The 19186-nt window shown below is 35.8% G+C and overlaps 1 protein-coding gene across 2 annotated transcripts in view; it reads right to left on the reverse strand.

Moving 5' to 3' along the window:
- Positions 1 to 1226: 1226 nt before the first annotated feature.
- The window catches only part of LOC107204764 (guanine nucleotide-binding protein G(i) subunit alpha-1), a 32319-nt gene continuing 14359 nt past the window's right edge, over positions 1227 to 19186 (reverse strand). Inside the window, exons 2-9 of one of the 2 annotated variants that reach the window (XM_015628447.1) lie at positions 14068 to 14110; positions 13849 to 13990; positions 9315 to 9472; positions 7690 to 7818; positions 5533 to 5662; positions 4178 to 4331; positions 3147 to 3351; positions 1227 to 3034 (exon numbers count right to left, since the gene is read on the reverse strand). In XM_015628447.1, coding sequence (XP_015483933.1) covers positions 3161 to 3351; positions 4178 to 4331; positions 5533 to 5662; positions 7690 to 7818; positions 9315 to 9472; positions 13849 to 13990; positions 14068 to 14110 — 947 coding nt within the window. In that variant the 3' untranslated portion in view covers positions 1227 to 3034; positions 3147 to 3160. Of the gene's footprint in view, positions 3035 to 3135; positions 3352 to 4177; positions 4332 to 5532; positions 5663 to 7689; positions 7819 to 9314; positions 9473 to 13848; positions 13991 to 14067; positions 14111 to 19186 lie in introns of both variants that reach the window. The other variant, XM_015628446.1, reaches the window with a different exon arrangement.

Below are 19186 nucleotides of genomic sequence, written 5' to 3' on the forward strand. Positions count from 1 at the left end.
AGGATCTTAGTTACTAATATTAAGTATAACAACTGTAAGATACATTCACACAGTAGGATAGCCAGCATCTTGGTAGGGTTCCCTTTTTGCTTGATTTGAACAGACAATTATCCTTTAATTTTCCACAATTCTGAATGCACACCAGCCACCATGCTCTGTTCAGCATGCTGCAGATTGATCTGTTTTGCTCCCTAAGGTTTTATGTAGATTTTAAATCATGAATCTGCTAATTGCCTACACGGAACCAGAAACAGCAATCCAGCAAATCTACATTGTTTCCATGCTGTAATCCTGGACCTTGTTTTAGTTAATGAGAGGTTACTACATTTAACATCAAATTACCTCCAGATTCCATACGTGGCATAATGAAGCCAAATAGCAAATTTTCTAAATTACCCTTCCACAGTGTTAAGCCTCTTAAAAATAACTACATGTTTAATGACAGTTGCATTTTACCAAGAGTTCAACCACAGATGTGCACAAGACCATGGGGCTGGAGAAGTCTCCACAAAGGTCTGGTTTTTTTTCATGTGCTACATTTACAATAGCCTGAAGGAATTTCTAAGGTAATAGAGGGAGCTTCTTTGTGTCATGCTAGACAAAGCAGTTTGCCTGCAGAGTCTGTGTGAAGAAATCAGAGGAATGGGGAACTGGAAGAGAGCAGAGCTCAGGCTGCTGAGGGCCAAGACTGTCCCCCTTAGTGGTGTACCTGCAGAATTTCCTCCATTCTCTGCAGTGCTCTGACAGAGATGCAGGCTCCTCATGTAGAGATTTATTACAGCTGCAGTGAAGGCTAAATGTGTGGCTCCCACCACAGCTGCATGCAAATCCTCTTGTAGCTTTTCCTAGAGAAGTGGCCTAGGCTGACAACTTTATCTCTGGAGAAAGACTGTGCAGCACTTCTACTAGGAAACATCCCCACTGGCCATGCATCAGGTCAGAAAAAAAAAACCAATTATCTGTGGACTAGTAAGGCAAATTAGTTCACAACTTTGCTCTGTGTTAATATACAAATACTTCATAAACCACTAGCTATAAAATTCCAAAAATTCTCCAACTGAAGGTGTTAAGAAAAGTATTAACTAATTAATAAAAAAATTAATGCTTCTAGCACAAAGGTTTTACATTTACTCTTGACTTTCTATCTTGTCATTTTTACTGCCCAGTTACCTCTACAGAACGCATGCAAAAAGATTTCCATCAGCACATTTAATGAAAAGCATTTCTTTCAAGCAAGGCACAAAATTTAGATTTATTTTATTTGATTAATCCCAATTTTTGTTTTACATTAAGTACAAAAACCAGCTGGAACGTAGGTGTAAATACAATTCCACAAAGTAGTTCAGTGAGATTTAAAATCATATCCAGAACCGTAAAGCACAATTAAAAGCAGCCCAGGATATACAGATTGCTTACCATAAATGCTAAAAGAGCTCATAATGTATCAACATATATAACAACCTCCAGCAATAACTTATCTCCTTTCTAATCTTTCATTTAAAATGCATTTAGCAATTCTGTACCTAACAAAGAAAACATTAAAGAATGAGAAGGGCAGGTAAGTTTTACTCAAGCAGAGGCCTAACTTAAACACATACACAATCAAAAATTAAACAACAGAACAATGACTTCAATATTCTGAACATTTCTAAGAACATAAATGCTAAGATAATATAGAAAAATAGCCACAGGCTCCAAGACTTATTTACTTCCCAAAGAACTTATGGTGTACTGTAGCTGCCTGAAATATTTTAACAATTATAGAAAATTGTATCTCCAGGTTTGGTACGTCCGTGTTTTCTAGATGACAACATATATTTAAGACAACCATCAACTTATTTACAGCTAGAAGCTTACTCCTTTTAAAATCTGTATTAAAAAAATCAGTTTTGGCACTATCCCTAAGGCAATGGATGATAGGTACCTAAGACAGCAAATCGCATAATGAAAGCATAACCAGAAGAAAATAATTTTTAACTCAAGAAACTGTGAGGCTATAATTAAAGAGGAAATTAAAGAATCAGCACTCCTAAGTCACTAAAACGCCCTACCCAAAACAATGAAGATTCTCGCTATAGGCAACAGGATTTTGCTTTAAACTGTGAAGCCCCCTTGTCTTGTGGGAGAACCAAATATTTCTATGCTTATTAAGTTACCCAACTAGTTTTATTACCAGAAAATAGCAAAAAGTTGAAGGAGAACATGAATTTATGTTTTAAGTAAGCAGAAAAAACATTACTCTGAAGTCCAGCCTTTGCTGTCTATTTAAAACACCCCAAAGGTAATTTTTCCATTCACTCCACTGAGTAAAGCCCACAGCATCTTTTTTTTTTTATTGATATGAACAGTTTTAACAATTCCTTTTTGCATTTCCATCAGCTTCAGTGATAGCTGACCCTTAAACATCTATTTCCCAGTGTTGCCAAATTTCCACTGCAAAGACTTCAAGCCTAGATTTAATAAACTGTGGATTTCATTTAAATTTTAAAATAATTTTTGTATTTATCCTAAATTTATAAAAAGATGTTTTTTCAAAACTTAAGGCATAAAACAAGTTTATTGGTTATGTTTCTTTAAGTCTGAGAAGGTGTGTGAGGCTATTTAAATATCAAAAAAGCTAATGCCATATACAATATTACCAACAAAAGTAAGGAATAAGGCAGCATGCACCCTTAAGATGAAAAGAAAATTTAATTTTACAAGATGTTTAAATAATCCAAAGGCAAAGAGTGTCTGTCTCCTCTACGAGTATCTTCATAAAACATGGAAAATTTAGAGGAATGTTTTAGAGGACATCAAGTTACTAAAATATTCCGTTCAACGTTTATACAAATACATTACTACAATTGTAAGTTTACATACAATCAACTGACATCTCAGTGTTAACTAATTACTTAAATTTACAAGACAAACATAAATAAAGCTGTTAAAACAGGCAAGTACAGTACTGATCTATCATTGAGCACATTGCATTTTGTACTTCTTTCACCTTGAAAAGAATCAGATTAGAATTGTGCGAAGTCGATCTCCAAACCTAAAAATAAAATAAAAGAGAATTAAGTATATCTATGCAGGTGTTACACAGCGTGGGCATATTCCAAATGTTTAAGTCCTGTTTTCAGGCATTTCATTTACCATTTAACAACCTTTTGTCTTGTTTTCAGAAGAGGCCACAGTCTTTAAGGTTGTTTTTAATAATGACATCAGTTACAGCATCAAAAACAAACTGCACATTTTTTGTGTCTGTGGCACATGTGAAGTGAGTGTAGATTTCCTTTGTGTCTTTTCTCTTGTTCAGATCTTCAAACTGACACTGAATGTAAGCAGCTGCCTCTTCGTAAGTGTTTGACCCTAGAAGAAGAAAATTTCTCAGTAAGTCTCTTCCAACAGAGGAAGAACAAGATATGCACACTATCTTTGAAGGAAGGGATTCTTTGGAAACAGTTAACTTAAACCTGAAGAGGACAAATTCCAGAGCCATTGCTTTAAGATACCATTAAAAAAAACTTGGAAGGAGACCTTTTGGATGCATTTGTAATAATAAAAACTTAACATTCAACTCAGATTCAGGTGTAGGAATAGTCTTTCCATTTACTTCAGCACCAGAGGAACAAGTCATTCATGACCCATCCCTTTCCTAGTTTAGGATATTTTGTGTCCCTCATTTAAGTTAGTTGCTTTCAATTTCTGTTTTTAAAAGGTTTGGGGTTTTCCCACAGTCAGTTAAAGACACTTGGAATATACGTTTCTCCCAAGCTTTCTAATTCTAATATACTATCTTCTGTCTGAAATTACAATGCAAATCATATATAAAAATGCTATGACTTGTTAAATTAATTCATGCTCTGTTGCTGTATATTTTCTGAATAAACCACAATGTCAAAACCTATGTAAACTCCCTGTTCATAAACCTCTAATGTATCTCAGAAATAAGAATGTACTAAATGAACCTGACCAGTTGCAGCAGTAACATGCTATCAGTGGACCTGCATAATTTCACCTGGTTAAAAAGACTTAAGCAATGTTTTATTTGTGATCCATCAAAACAATCCTTATCTTAATTTTTAGGTCACAAATATTTTAGATGCCTAGAGTTATACAAATCCTCATGACCTGTGCCTCAAAAATTAGGTATTTTAACAAAAAAACCCTCTTGACATCTGCATCCTTCCAGTACCTGCATATTCAGGGTAGCAAATAGTGAGAGGACTTCTTTTGATTTTTTCTTCAAAAAGATCTTTCTTGTTCAGGAATAGAATAATGGAAGTGTCTGTGAACCATTTATTGTTGCAGATACTGTCAAACAATTTCATGCTCTCATGCATCCGATTCTGTAATTGAAGAAAAAGCCATCACTTTCTATTTTATCAGACTTCAGTAGTAAAATAAGGATACATATTTTTGATTACTTAGAAATTAACCAGTTACAAAACTAAGTTTTAGCAAACAAAATCACATTTTACTGCAGGGAAATACAGAGAGGCTAAGACTACCATAGAGATCACTTCCACGAGCAGGGTTTAAGCAACTACTTTTTCTCATTTCCAGGTCGTATTTTTTAATATTTCAGACATTTTTGGTGTGTTTTGACATTTTGCAATACAGATAGTCAACAAGAGTTGCTGAGTTACCTGAAATTGTCTTAACACTGATTAAATCTTCTGGAAATTGAAAATAAATTTTGCACCTAGCTGATATTCCAAAGTAAGGAAAAAAGTTCTACAAAGCTAGACAATCAAGTAAGCAGGTATTTTAACTCTTACCATAATATTTAACTCTGTAGAAAAATTATCCAATATGTAAGTACTTTGGCCAAGTTCCAGTCATTTAAGTAGCAGGATGCTAGCTATGACCTTCTTTGACTATATTTGACTTGAAAGGTTCTTATTTCTCTTTCCTCCCCAAATTATATTTTATAGAAAGTTGCAGAACACAAGGAAGAGCACAGAGTCTGTTAATGATTCACATACAGAGGTAAGCATCACTTCAGACCACTCAAGATAGTAAAATGTACCCTGTGCACAGTGACACGGAAGGAGTAAACTCTTGAAAGAGGAGAAAGGAGCCGAGGGTGTTGGAAAGGAAAAGGAAGAGAAACATTTCTGCAACTAAGACAAGAGATTGGAGAAACACAGTTAGAAAGAAACAAAAACTGAAGACTGAGGAAGGGAGAACAAAATGTGGTAAAGCAGATACAGGTAAGTAAAAAGAATTCTTACTATGTACTTCTAGCATCCATAAAGAGAGACTAAAATGTGTATTACTGACAATGTATGCTCGTTAATTTATGTTTCCTTTAAAACACAAAAAGTGTAGCTAGAAGAATACTTATCTCTTACTATTCCTTCTGAGAATATGAGGAAATACTCTGGAACTCAAAAGAATGAATTCCATCACCATTTCACGGAGATGTTTTGCACAAACCCCAAACATCTTATAAAGCAATAATACTTCAAAAGACCCATTTATAGCTTTCCCTCCAAGCTTGGCTTCTTGTCCAACAACTATTCCCTTCAACATTACGGTACTTGCCATTTCCTCGTCTTCAGCCAAGACCAAATCATAATCACTTAGTGCCACACAAAAAATAATTGCTGTTACACCCTCAAAACAATGAATCCACTTCTTCCGCTCTGATCTTTGGCCTCCAACATCAAACATTCTGCAAAACAGAAGTAAAAAGCAGTGAATGAACTTTCAAATTTTTTGCTTTCTGAATATTAATCAAAATCTGAACTTATCAGCTGTGTAAGTCTGAGAACAATATCTTAAAAATAATGCAAAAAAACCCCCTGTATCATTAATTATTATTTTTTCAGCATATACCTCACTTTTAATAAAGCCTTAAAAATCTTCCTGTAAATTTTAGAGACCATGAGAAGTATGAGAAGGATGATGAAAGAACAAAATTAACTATTTTCAATATTATATTTAATTAACAAAGTTAATTGTAATCTGTATAATATAAAAATATATAGTTAGCTTTACTAGAAGGTCTACCACAATAAAAGATACTGATGAACAATATGGACTGCAGACTGTCAGTTCTGGTCGGTTTTAGCTCCTCTTTCCTCTAAGACAAATTAGAACTTAAATCTGTTCTTCAACTGGCCACGTTTAAAGTAAGATTGTAAGTACAGGGCAGGTAAAAAACCCTACCGATTTAATGTTAGTGCACTACACGAACACTGTAAATTGCACTTGAAGGGATTCAATTACAGTTGTTATTTTTAGGTATCTTCAAGTGTTCCAAGTTGCTAGGTTTTAATTTGAAAAAAACCACAGTAAAAATAAGTAGAGAAGGAAACAAATTGGAAGAAAAAGACCCTTTGCTTTCTCATGGAAAACTGTCAGAAACACTGAAATCTCTAACAAGGTCTTCTACTCAGGTAAACTTCTGAGAAGTGACAATACTCACTGCCATTTTAATGTTCTCAATTTTAATTGAGAAAATGCCATGTCAAAAACACTTGAAAGATTATTCCTGCTGAAAAAAAGGATTCCTTAGAGGTGCTCCTTACCTTCAAAAAAATCTTTGAAGGGAAGTTTCTGCATATCACCCTATACAAATGTGAGCCAGCCACCTACTACTCCTACTTAGTTCTCAAATAATTAGCAATGGCTGTACCCAGAGAATATATTTTGTCCTTCCATATCTTAATTAATCCCCTAAATTTTAGTAATTAATTCTGTCAATTTTAATCTTATGCTTTATAACTTTATACTGAGACCTCAATTTCTATAAGAATAACACTTCTACAAAAAATGTGTTCTTTGAACACAATAGTAGTAAATAATCAGATTCAACTTTTGGACAAGTCTATAGAAACAGGATAAAGGTGACTTGCTATTTGCATTTTGGATTGAATCAATAATCAAAGCTATGCTAATTGCTTTATAGAGAAGGCTGAAGTGAGGCTTAACCCCAAGGAATCTAAACACACACAGCAGAACAGGAAAGAAAAGATAATGAAAGAAAGTGATCCTGTGTAGCTAGTCACATTTATGCATCCTTGTCTTAGTATAATCGAGCCTTTCATATGTTTGGATGATCTTAGAAGTTATTTTTAAGGTTATGTAAGAGTGTACCTCAAGGCCTCCCAATAACTCATTAAGCCTATTGCCTAAGGCACAGGTACAGGAGTTTGAATGTACAACATTACAGATAAAAATTTCCACAGGCCTGGCTCAAAGACACATTTTACAGAAGTGTAACCATATGGTCCTTGTAACATTCCAAATAATCTGTACAGACTGGACCAATCTACAATAGGTAAAAAGAAACATTGGAAAGTAAATGAGAAGATGGAGAGCCCCTTAGAATACTGAAGTCCTCTCTTCAGGCTTGGCTAAGGACTACTTTCTTTAGGTTTGCAAGAGATTCATTACAATTTATCAGCTATTCTTTTGTGGATTAATACAAATCTTGTATTATTAAACCCTAAAACAAGGAAACAAAACATTTCCGCAGTATTGACTGTCCAGAAGTACCCATATTTCAGTATTTGACATGCACTTTCCTTCAGAAAACTGAGTCAAGCACAAGAACTTTTTTTTTTCCTAAAAAGAGGGCGGAAATAATCAAACTTGTGGTTAGACAAATTTGTTAAATTACACCATTGAATTCCATATCCCATAATTTTACAGGAAATTTGATAGACAGATAACCATGCAGTATGATTTACATACTTAAAATGAAGGTCTTTGAAAGTAAAGTGAGTTTCCACTATTCCTGTAGTTTTCACTCTAGTCCTGAGAACATCCTGTTGAGTTGGAATGTAGCTGGTTTGCGCTATCCTGTCCAAGTCATTCAGGTAACTAAAGGTAAAAAGAAACACTGCTTTCAGTTATTCATGAAACAGCAACAAAAGAATTACAAAGAATTACAGAAGTTAAGTCCATTCATTATACTGTGCTTGAATTTCATAAAATAGTTTTCTCTGAGACACAAATCACAGCATTCTACTCAAATTTCCACGTTTTTTCAAAATAAGCTTTTGAGACACAATCTTTCATCCCAGATAAAAGAAAACTTAAGAAACTTATTCCAGTAGAAAGAATTCTTCTTTAGAAATTCCAAAATGCAAATATGGTTCCATAAACATCAGTGTTATTGGCACTAATTAGAACATCTTCATCTTTGCAACTTACTGAACTGCAGGTTACTTTGAACCATAAACAAAGCCCAAAATCACTCTATTTGATAACAGATATGAAAAGAATAACTCAGGATTTTGACCATAATGAATGTGTCTAAGAAGATGCCTAATACATAACAATTAACTTTCTATTGAGAATTCCTAATTGCACATATTTTTTAAAATTAGTATGCTTTCACTGCCAAAATCCTTGCAATGTAGACCAAGTCCAGTGTTTTCAAAAAACTATACATCTTACTTGTACTTTTCCCATAGTAAATAGGGAATGCATTGTGTTCTATTTTAGGTGGAACAAGTTCATAATTTTACAGATACATTTATATGACCAGAAGAACAGTTTTCTTATGAAACTTGAGTCACAGTTGTCTAAAATAACAAATAGAACACAGGAGGTTACCACAGGAGAGTATGTGAATCTCTAAATGAAGCGCTCCATATGGAAGAAAGTTAATACAACTGAGAAACAACTTCAAGCGTTATCAGAATCATAAAAAATTGCACTACAAGGCAGCATCACTGCTATTGCCACTCTTTACCATCTTGTATCTCCTTCAGCAGACTCCTTTCCTTGACTGACTTACCATTACTTACTGACACACCATCTCATTATTGCCTTCCCAGTTCCTTAACATTTTATTTTCTTACTGAAGTGCCCTGGCATAAAAGATACATTCTAATTGTTTCTCGGCTCAATGCATTTCCAATAGAGACCATTAATTAAAAATTAAAACATAGCAATGTTGAAATAGGAAAAAACTCTATTACAAAAGAAAGTAATATTCTTGGTAATACCTACACAGATCATGTCATCACATTTTTTGGACACATTCAGATACTAAAAAGGCACTTTTGTTATGCTTTCGTAATAGAAAACCTATTACAGCACTTGATATCAATTTTTGTCTTCTTTAAGGGAGTGAAACACCTGGTCCAAACATGACAAGTTCATAATTACACTACACCTTTACCTTTCCAACCCCAAAGCAGCGTTTCCTGCAGCATTTTGAGCCAAGCAGACTCTATCTTGCTATCTTTGTCCAGATACCTGTGTTTTCCATCTGCGTAGGAGCAGAACTTGTCAGAAGACGACACCTCATACTGCTTTAGCTACTAGTTAGAAGGCAAAGAGAATCTTGTCTGTCACACTGTACTTACTAGGCAGCAGAGTCATTGAGCTGGTATTCTCGAGATCTGTTGAAACAGGCTTGAACCCCACTGTCTTTCCACAGTCTCTTGATAACTCCTGCAAGCTCTGAAGTCATAAATCCTTCTTCTGCTGCTCCAGCCAACACGAAGAGCTGACGAGCATCATCCTTTAGGATGTAAAAACAAGGTGAAGAGAGAAGTATTGAAAAACTTCTGATAATACAGAAGTATTATCACCAAAGAACCAGATTCAACAAATGCATTACTTAACCTGGTAATGTGAATGTAACTAAACAAAAAAATGTGAAAGAAAACAAGTTATTTTAGTGTTCTGCACTGGATATTAATTCCCATATTTTTCAGTAACAGAAAAAGACTAGCAAATCAAATTTCTCATTAGCTGATAAAGCTTCTGGTCTGTTTATAACTTGAGTGAGGTTTTTATAAACAGGAGTAGTAACATTTTGTGCTCAAACCTAAAGTTAGCCATATTTGCTCATAAAATACCACATACTGGATAAAATTATTACAATATAGATTCATAAGGGTAGCTGTATATTGAACAACTGAAAAAAACACATTATTTGCTTAATTTTAATTAATTATATAACTTTGAAAGTGTCAAATAATCACTTCTTCCCAAATTATACATCAAAAATTAGAAAAACAAGTCTAAAAACTTTTCCAGATAAATCAGCCACAAATGTCCATTGACTTAATTATTCTACAGAGACCAAGTTCTCTTGGTAATGCAAACATCAAGATTTTTAAGAGCAAATGCTGGATTTTAAAACTATATATAATAACTGGCTTTGAGAATGAGGCTAATGGCGTGCAGGATGTAAACCCACCATTCCCCATTTTATCAGCATTTGACCAGTTGACCAGTGACATCCAACTTTGACTGAGCAATGGAACTTAGTATTTTATTTTCTAAAGTATTTCTATTGTATTTAGACCTGTAAGGCACTGAAGAAAAGACAGCAGATGGGTATAGAGAAAGTCCACATTAGTACTCTCCTGTGGGTAGCTGCTTAACCTTGGTTATTAGCAGAACACAATCCAATGCCAAGGTACATCAGCCAGAAAAATCAGCTTGTAGCTACTACCCACAGCATGTACTATTTGTCCAGTAATTAAAAGAAACAGAACAATGAATCTGGAAAGGAGGAAGGAGAAAAGGAGACTCAGACATGACAGCTGGGAACTAAAGTATTTCAAGAAAGAGGAGGATTTAAAAAGGCAACATATAAGGTTATTCTAACAAAACAGTAAGTGAAGACACATGCAAATCTTTAAAAAAATATGTCACTTTGCCATTCCAGCACTAAGTTGTGGGGAAAAAATACACATTTTCAGAATAAGTACAAAAAACAGTGATTGTTCTAAAGATACTGTCCACTGTAGACTTAAATAATCAAAGATTGTGTGAGCTAGCAGGGAAATTGTTTACAGATGGATTGGGTAATACTAAATTTCAGAGGTTGAAAACTAAAGGCTTGCAGTTCAGTGAACTCAAGTCAAACTTGAAGAGACTTAAACATATATATATATACACACATCTGTAGGTACACATACGAAGAACAGGTTGTTGATGTACAGTTGAAAGTGTCTTTTGAAAGCTAGAGTAGGTAGAAATCTAAAAGAACATTCATCAAACAAAAATACTGTATACTACACATACACAGGATAAATTGGGGACAAATAATACAAATTTAATACACTGCAATAATGATTACATAAAAAACTCAGAGCTGAAAAGATCAAAGGGTTGGATAGTCAGATTTCAGGGGCTTTAATTTGAACACTATGCCCACATCAAAGAAATCTGAATGATAGCTCTGGACTTGAATACTGTTTGCGAATGCAAATGCAAGGACCTACAACTCACAAAAGCAGCAAACCTCTAAGAAGGGACAATATTAAGACACATGATGGAAACTGCTTAGAAATTGATGGTTTTGTCACAAAAGATGGTAAGATTTTATACCTAAGGAAGTCTGACTTTCATGTGTCTCTACATGCTCTCAAACAGGGGAGTAGGGAAAGGGAAGGTAGAACAAGAGAATTGATTTCAGCTTTCTAAAAGGCCAAACATTAAAATGAAAAATGGTCTCTATTACCCCATCTTCCTTTTACTAAAATGCCAAAAGCGAGGCAGTAAGCAATAATCAAGTCCTATTTCCATTATTAATCAATGCTAGATACTTTCCTTTAGTTATACTGAAATAGGACAGCTTCCTCTACAGGTGTCACTTTTAAAACCAGATTCCATACATAAGGTAATGTAAAAAAATTAATTTAACCATTTCTCCAACTAGTGCAAATCTCACATTCAGAAAGTGGCGTACAGTCCTTTGAACCACATTCACTAATGTTTCTCAAAACACAGGTCCTACTTAAACTGTCCTGTAGCACAGAGGAAGATAACATCAGCAGGTCCGTTGTAAATCTGGTGTATCTGTGCTCCCTTGATTCAATAACTTGAAGAAAAAGAACGTTCAACTCACTGCTCTACCATTAGTCTTATGACAGAAATAAGAGTATGTGATTTTCAAAGAAATCTTACCCCATTTAGAGTAAAACCCTCAGAAATTCACCTCAGAAATTTAAGAAAAATAATCTAAATGTAACAGTTTACACCAGAAATTACAATTTTGAACTATTTTTTCTGCAAAAGACAACAAAATTGAAAATAATTGCGGTATAAACATACTACTACTAACATCTAATGCTAATATTTCATAGCAATGATCCTCTGAAAAAAAGAAGAATTTGGACCACCAAGACCTGACTAAGTATAAAGGGATGTACAACTATTTTAAGATTGCTCCTGACACAAGTTTGCCTCATCATTTATACAGTTCTCTGAAGTCAAGAAACTCAGATGACTTAAAACTGACATCATATATAACATAGCCCTAAAAATCTTCTTGTTAGTCATTTTCTCTGCTAACACCTAAATTTACTCCTCCTCCGTTTTCTCTTACTATGCATTTAGTAACATAAGTCTACCATCTGCCTCTTTCCAACATTAACTGCCAGACTCCAGAGAGGACTGCACAAACACTGAACTAACAAGCAGTGAAATATCGTCAGTGCTCTGGAAAACTTTAGTCTCAAGGCCAGACTACAGAAAACATGAGAGCAAATGTAGAGAGGAGTAACCAATGAAATTGAAGCTTTTACTAGTTATGCTTAAAACTGAAGAGACATCAGGTAGAAGTAACACATGTACATAAAATGATGGCTATAATTGGCTGTCAATCAGATTTAGACTTCAGATACAACTTCATGACTCACTATACATAATTTTACAAATGTCTTCCTTATGACAACCATACATACTGCATTTCATAAGGTTACTGAATGAATACCGTCTAATGCTTATAAACTGCTCTTCAAGCAACCAATAAAATCTTGAAGACTGTCAGGAATGAAGAATCTACATACTGTTTCTTATTTTTAAAAACCCTCATCTCCTCCCAAACTGCAATTCCACCTTAAAGTGATGGAAAGAACTTATAACAAAATATTCCTCTGACTACCTTACATGTACTTATGAACATGCACGTGCTCATGAGCAACAAAATCCTTCCTCCATCCTTCCTATGAGATAGCCACAATGTGGCAAGTTCTGGCTCCAAAACTATTACTGGTTAGCATTCTGCACTCTGATTTCTGTGGGGAGGAGATAAAAGCACACATCCTGAACCAACTTTAACTGCTGTTCAGAGTAACAGCTCTGGGGATCAATTTCAGCACTGCAATACAGACTGTATAGAGTCTTGTAATGAGACCACAAGCAAAAACACATTAACTTAGCCTTTTACAGAGATATTCCAAACTTCTCCCTGCCTGACTAGATGTGGATGTAATCAGGGTCACCATAGGTAAGAGCATAGGATTAGGACTGGAGGTCCCAATAGGTAGGATGATAAACTCATCAGAGCTTTACACACAGGATGTTAGACAAGATAAGATGGAAAAGGTACAGAAAAGCTTAGGAAAAGGTCTCATTTCCTGGGAAAAGTTCCAGGATTCATATAATGAAAAAATAAGATCCCAGCAGCAGGTGCATGCCCACGTCTCTTTGTGCAAAATAAAGTCCTCAACACTGGAAATCAGTATGAAACAGCTCAGAGGCTGGCAATGTTTCAGGCACTGCTCTGTCTATGACCTAATAGAGGAGTGCTGGCAGCACAGTGCAGAAGTGGCTACATGCCTCCCTATTTAAGCTGTATTTTTTAAGATGTCTAACTTAAATGACCTACCTAAAAGCCCCCAAGTCCAAACAAATTAGAGACATAACCGTGGACTCCTTAAGATTCAGATGTTTAGTTCTCCAAATTTAGACAGAATCCAGAAAATAGTATCTAAACCAAATAGTTTTGAATCAACCCAGTGCTGTCTGCTCCATAGGTCACCTTGCCATGTAAAGGCCAAAGGCATTTAGCTATCAAACACGTATCTCACAAAGATTTCTGAAGGAAATAGTATGGGTATTTCAGCTGTGTATCTGTGTGTGTATTTCAATACTCACAGCCCTGATTGGATCACCAAAATCTATCTTCAATCTCCCCATTGCTCTAATGATAGCAATAATGGACTGAATGGTGTTACTGTAGACAACAGCTTTGTACTGTTTACATTCATCTTCTGAATAACCAGCTTCATGGATAATCCTATGGAAGAAAAAAAAAATAAATTCTCTATTCAAATTCAAAAATATTTCTCTATCACAGTATTTCACCACACTTACTTCATTTGCTTGACAATTGTGCTTTTCCCCGATTCACCAGCTCCTGAAAAATAAATGTGTGAAAATTCAACATTAGGCTTTTACTGATCTTGGAAAATATACTTTGATTCTATACTTCATGTATCTAACCAATATAAAAACCTTCAACAGATAAAAGAACATGTTACAAACTGATTTTTTAATATAAAATCATCAGCTGGAAACTTCAAAACTAAGCCATTCCAAGAACAAATCTCAGTTCTCAAAAGTGTTTTCTTTTTACTGAAGTGAGCATAATCTTTACACAGTCTGCTGATGTTTTTAATGTGAACAGATGATAAGTTGCTCAACTTCAAGTTGAGCTTAATTCCTAAGCTTAATTCCTCTAACTGCCTTTTAATCAAAACCTAACCAAAATCCATTCTTCACACTGTATTAATGGTCTTCCCTGTTGCAAATGAACACCTTAAAATTCTTCAAGGCTTTAGTCCTCGTACCCTCTTTTGACCATTGCATGAATAAACCAACAGTCAGCCTACTTCTGGTTAGAACAGATGGCATGAGGTTTACCAGTCAACCCGGTATCATTTTAAGCGCTGAACAACAAAACAAAACAAAATCTATGTTAAAATACAAAGCTTAGAAAAACAGTATTCTGTCAACAGATAGGGAGTAAGATGCAGTTTTTGCCATCTCAACAATCTATCTTTATTCTGCTTCTTACTCTCAAAAATATGTGTAACTCTTACAGCTGTGGTCTAATCCCTTTAGATAGCACCCTCTCAGCTTGTCTGTGACTTGTGCTGAATTATACCTCGCAGTTCCCCTTTCTCAATATAGCTTTGCAGAAGTGACTCATCTTCATACAGTCTACAGGTATTTCTAATGCAGAGATCACCCACTGTCCAATTCCAATTACCAAAGAAAACTGACCACAGAGAGGCACTGATAAAGTCTGCACTTATCTCCAAAAAAAGGGCAAGAACTTGACACATGATAGTCAACCTCTTTTTGGACAAAATAAAGGTTATTGAGAAGTGCCAACACAGGTTTACAAAGTACGAACTTCACTTAATAAGTTCTAATGAGGAAAGAGATGGGTTTGGGTTGGAGGACACTAACAGCTGTAAATTACTTTGACCATAATAAGGCTTCCAATGCCACCTTCCAAGGCAGCCCTTTCACCAAGTGAATAAGTACCAACTTTAGGGTGTCTGAAAATCTGCCCAGACAGCCACAGTTAAAGGCTTGTGTCAATGGTTCAAAACACTAAGTGAAGGCATTTAGGCAATTTCCAGGAGACAACACTGGGCTAATAGAGTTTAGAATCTTCACCACTGATTTGAAAGCAAAAGTAGAATGCACTGACATCAAGTTTGCAGCTGACATGAGCCCAGGAGTCCAGGAAGCAGTTGCCAGTGTTAGAGAACAGAGGTGCTATTCAGAAGGTCCTCGATATGCTAGAAGACTGAGCTGAGGAATCTCATGACAGTGAACACAGACAATTGTGAAGTGCTTCAAGTTGCACAGAATAACACATCCAACTCATTTGGGACTAATGGGTTAGGAAAACTGTGGGGCTCAGGAAGAGTCAGCAGTGAGCCTTATGGTGATGATGGTCAATCACATTCCAGGCTGCTGCACTGGGACTGTCTGGGACAAAGCTAACTCTCTTCACAGCAGCCCTCTGGACTGCAGGTTTGTAGCTAAACCAGTGCTGGTAACACTCATTTAGCAAGAGAAACCGATGGTTCTCTTATAGCTCAAAAATGCAAGTGCAGCATCAAGGCATTTTCTCTTTCCCACCATGTCCCCACCCTTAGTGAGTAGGCTAGGTGTAGAAAAGACCTTGAGAAGGGACACAGCTGGGACAGCTGACAAAAGACAACCAAAGGGATATTCCATGCTCAGCAGCAAAACCTCAGGGAAGGGAGGGAAGAAGAGAGGTCAGTGTTTGTCTGAACCTTGTTATAACCTTTGGAACTGCGGTTACAGTGATGGGTCTGAGACACAATTCATATAAGGAATGAGGGAACTGGGGTTTTTTAGTCTGGATAACAGGAGGCTCAGGGGAGACCTCAACACTCTCTACAGCTACCTTAAGGATGTTTTAGCCAGGTGAAGTCAGTCTCTTCTCTCAGGTAATAAGCGATAGGGCAATAGGAAATGGCCTCAGGCTGTACCAGGAGAGGTTGAGACTGGAAAATGTCTTCATCAAAAGCATTGTCAACCATTGAAACAGGCTGCCCAGGAAAGTGGTGGAGTCACGGTACCTGGGGGTATTTAAAAACTTTAGATCTGGCACCTGGGGACATGGTTTAGTGGTGGGCTTGACAACGCTGGGTTAATGGTTGGACACAATGACATTATAAGCATTTTCCAAAGCAAACGATTCTATGATTCTTTCCACACAAACATTAAGCATGCCAAGGCCCTGCTTTCCAGGAAGTGGCCAAACACCTGCATCCCAGTGAGAAGGAAGGAATTAACTCTTCTTTCTACTTTGCTAGTGTGTGCAAGCTATGGCTTTCTCTATTAAAACATCATTATCTTGATCCATGACTGTACTTGCCTTCCTTCTATTTTTTCCTTATCCCAAGGGAGAGGAGAGTGATCACACAGCTGTGTGGGTGTTTGGGCTTATCCTGACCAACAGACTCCACTGCTGCAGTGGCAAAAGCGCAGACAAGTCAAAGGGCGCTGTTTCTCCCCAGCAGTCATCATTCATTACACTGTATCTGAGTACTGTATACAATTCTCCCCCTCAGAGCCCAATAAATGAGACAGACAAAAAACAGTTGAAGGTCACTTAGTTGTTTAGAGGGCAATGACATTCAAGGAAAAGCTACAAGGAACTGGACATTTTAATCCTAGAAAGATTGGTGTGGGGAGAAGGTCAGATGTCTTTAAGTTTCTGTCCTTCCCATAACACCCACTTAAGACAGCTTAAAGCAGAAGTAAACTTGCACACAACAAAGAGATGTGAGGCAGTTAACCTCTAGCACAGTCAGTTTCAGTGAGATATAAAGAAGGAGGTACAGGGAAGCTTTTCCATGGAAGAGGTTGTACTGCACATGGAGAAAGTAGAAACTCAGCCTCAGATCTTCAAATTCAACTGGACAAGGCTCTGAGCAAGCTTACCTGTTTTAATGTTAGCCTGGCTTTGAGCCAAGGGATACTAGATGACCTCTAGACCTCTAAGAGGCTTCTTCCAACTTAAGTATTTCATTTCTGTAGAACAGATTATTTCTATACCTAAATACTATAAAGTGCTGCTTTTAGGATATTCCTCTTTTTAAACCAAGTTATGTAACTTCAGGAGAGGCTCAGGCCAATTTAAGACTGGCTGTTAAAAGTTGGCCCACCTCCTCCCCAGCACTGCTACGATGTGGTTGCACTTCTCTTCCTCCAACACCACAGCATGAGTGCTGGTACCAAGGGGAGACACTGAGCTCAAAGGAATAGAGCTAAGGAATAAAGTAGGCCTGACAGCATCAATCTAGATTGCTTAATGCCATCTGTAGCTCATGTCAAAGCAAAAGACTTAGTTTTTTATAAATCTGCAACTTTCTTACAGAGCAGCTAAATTTGTCAAGAATCTGAGTGGCCATGGAAGTACACTAATATAAACAGAAATCAGAGACACCAGTACAAACGTAATTTGTTATTTAGACACCTGAAGCATTTATAAACCAAATTAAAAATCTCAAAATAGCTAATTATGCACTTAAGCACAAATAGTTTAATAGTGACAAAAGTTTAAAGATTAGCTTTATTAATTAAATTACTATAATTTGCTTTGGATTAATATTTTTATTCAAATAATTTGAATATGGTATATTCCCTGAATTCAACAGCAACTTGAGAGATATTAAGACATATATATAGAGATATACTAAATAAAAGCATTTAATTTACATAACCTCATAAAATGTTCTGTTAAAAATTTATCATATTTGAATAACCAAGAATGTCAGTGTCAGGACTAGTTACAGTATAAAAATGTAATTATTTTTGTCATATACTTTGTACTCCATTTTTTGAGTCAGATATGCATGCTCCTCTATGGTGTTAGAATTCACATGTACCAAACACCTATAATTATCATAAAAACATTCTCAGTAACATAACCACAAACACCCATAATACTCATAAAGAATAATTAAGTCATTTATTACAGAGTACCTAACATCAGCAGTGAGCTCCTGGAAGGTGCATTCCCCTATGTTATTTAAAGGAAAATAGAAATGGTTGTGCTTGGTTTGGGTTTTTCCTTTAACTGCACACTGAAATAACTGCAGCATTCCTAATAATCTTTGCAAAAGACATGGGAAAATTTCACCTTACTCATTGTCCCATAATGAAAGCAAATTCATTATTTTTGAACTCCTGAATGCAGAAGTCTGCCAGCTTTTCTGACAAATATACTTTGTAAAATTTCCTTCTTTATCTCAACATAAGTTGCCCGTACAGCAAAATGAGAACTATCTTTGGTTTAGAAAGTTTTAGATAGAAGCAAGCAGCATTAAATATTACACGTGACAGCTGCATATAAAATGTCAGAGCTAGCTATACTGTCACAACCAAACACTACCTAAATTTAGACAGACTTGATTGTATATTCCTCAATCATCTAGTAAATGATGCTATTTATTGCTTGCTATTTAAATGTGATACTTGATTTCAGATCACTACTGTCAATAATTTGAACATTCTTATTGGCTCAGTTACTATTTATTTATAACAAAAATATTATTAAAAAGACATGACAGTTCTGCTTAGATTGCTAGACAGCAGCATGTAATTTCTGAATTTAAGGGAGTAGTGTGCATTTTTTGTTTGTTCACTTTTAAATGTAAGTCTAAATTTACTGTTAAGTCATTACATTAATGGAAGTTTTAATAACTGATTAGTCCTTTCTTCCCCTTCCACACTTTATATCCTTCATATTCTCTTCAAAAAAGGGCAACACAATCTACAAAAATCTAAACTAAAGAATTTTAAAACTTTTGTTCACATAGTTGACTAAGAACATAACTTGAATTAAATCTAATACTCTTCCTACACCTGCTTGCCAGAAAGCAGGTAGATATTTATGCTTCATTATGCAGACTGCCAAAGTATGGGAGCAAAGTATGGG

This window comes from Parus major, chromosome 1A, assembly GCF_001522545.3.
Source record: "Parus major isolate Abel chromosome 1A, Parus_major1.1, whole genome shotgun sequence".
NCBI classification, from domain to species: Eukaryota; Metazoa; Chordata; class Aves; order Passeriformes; family Paridae; genus Parus; species Parus major.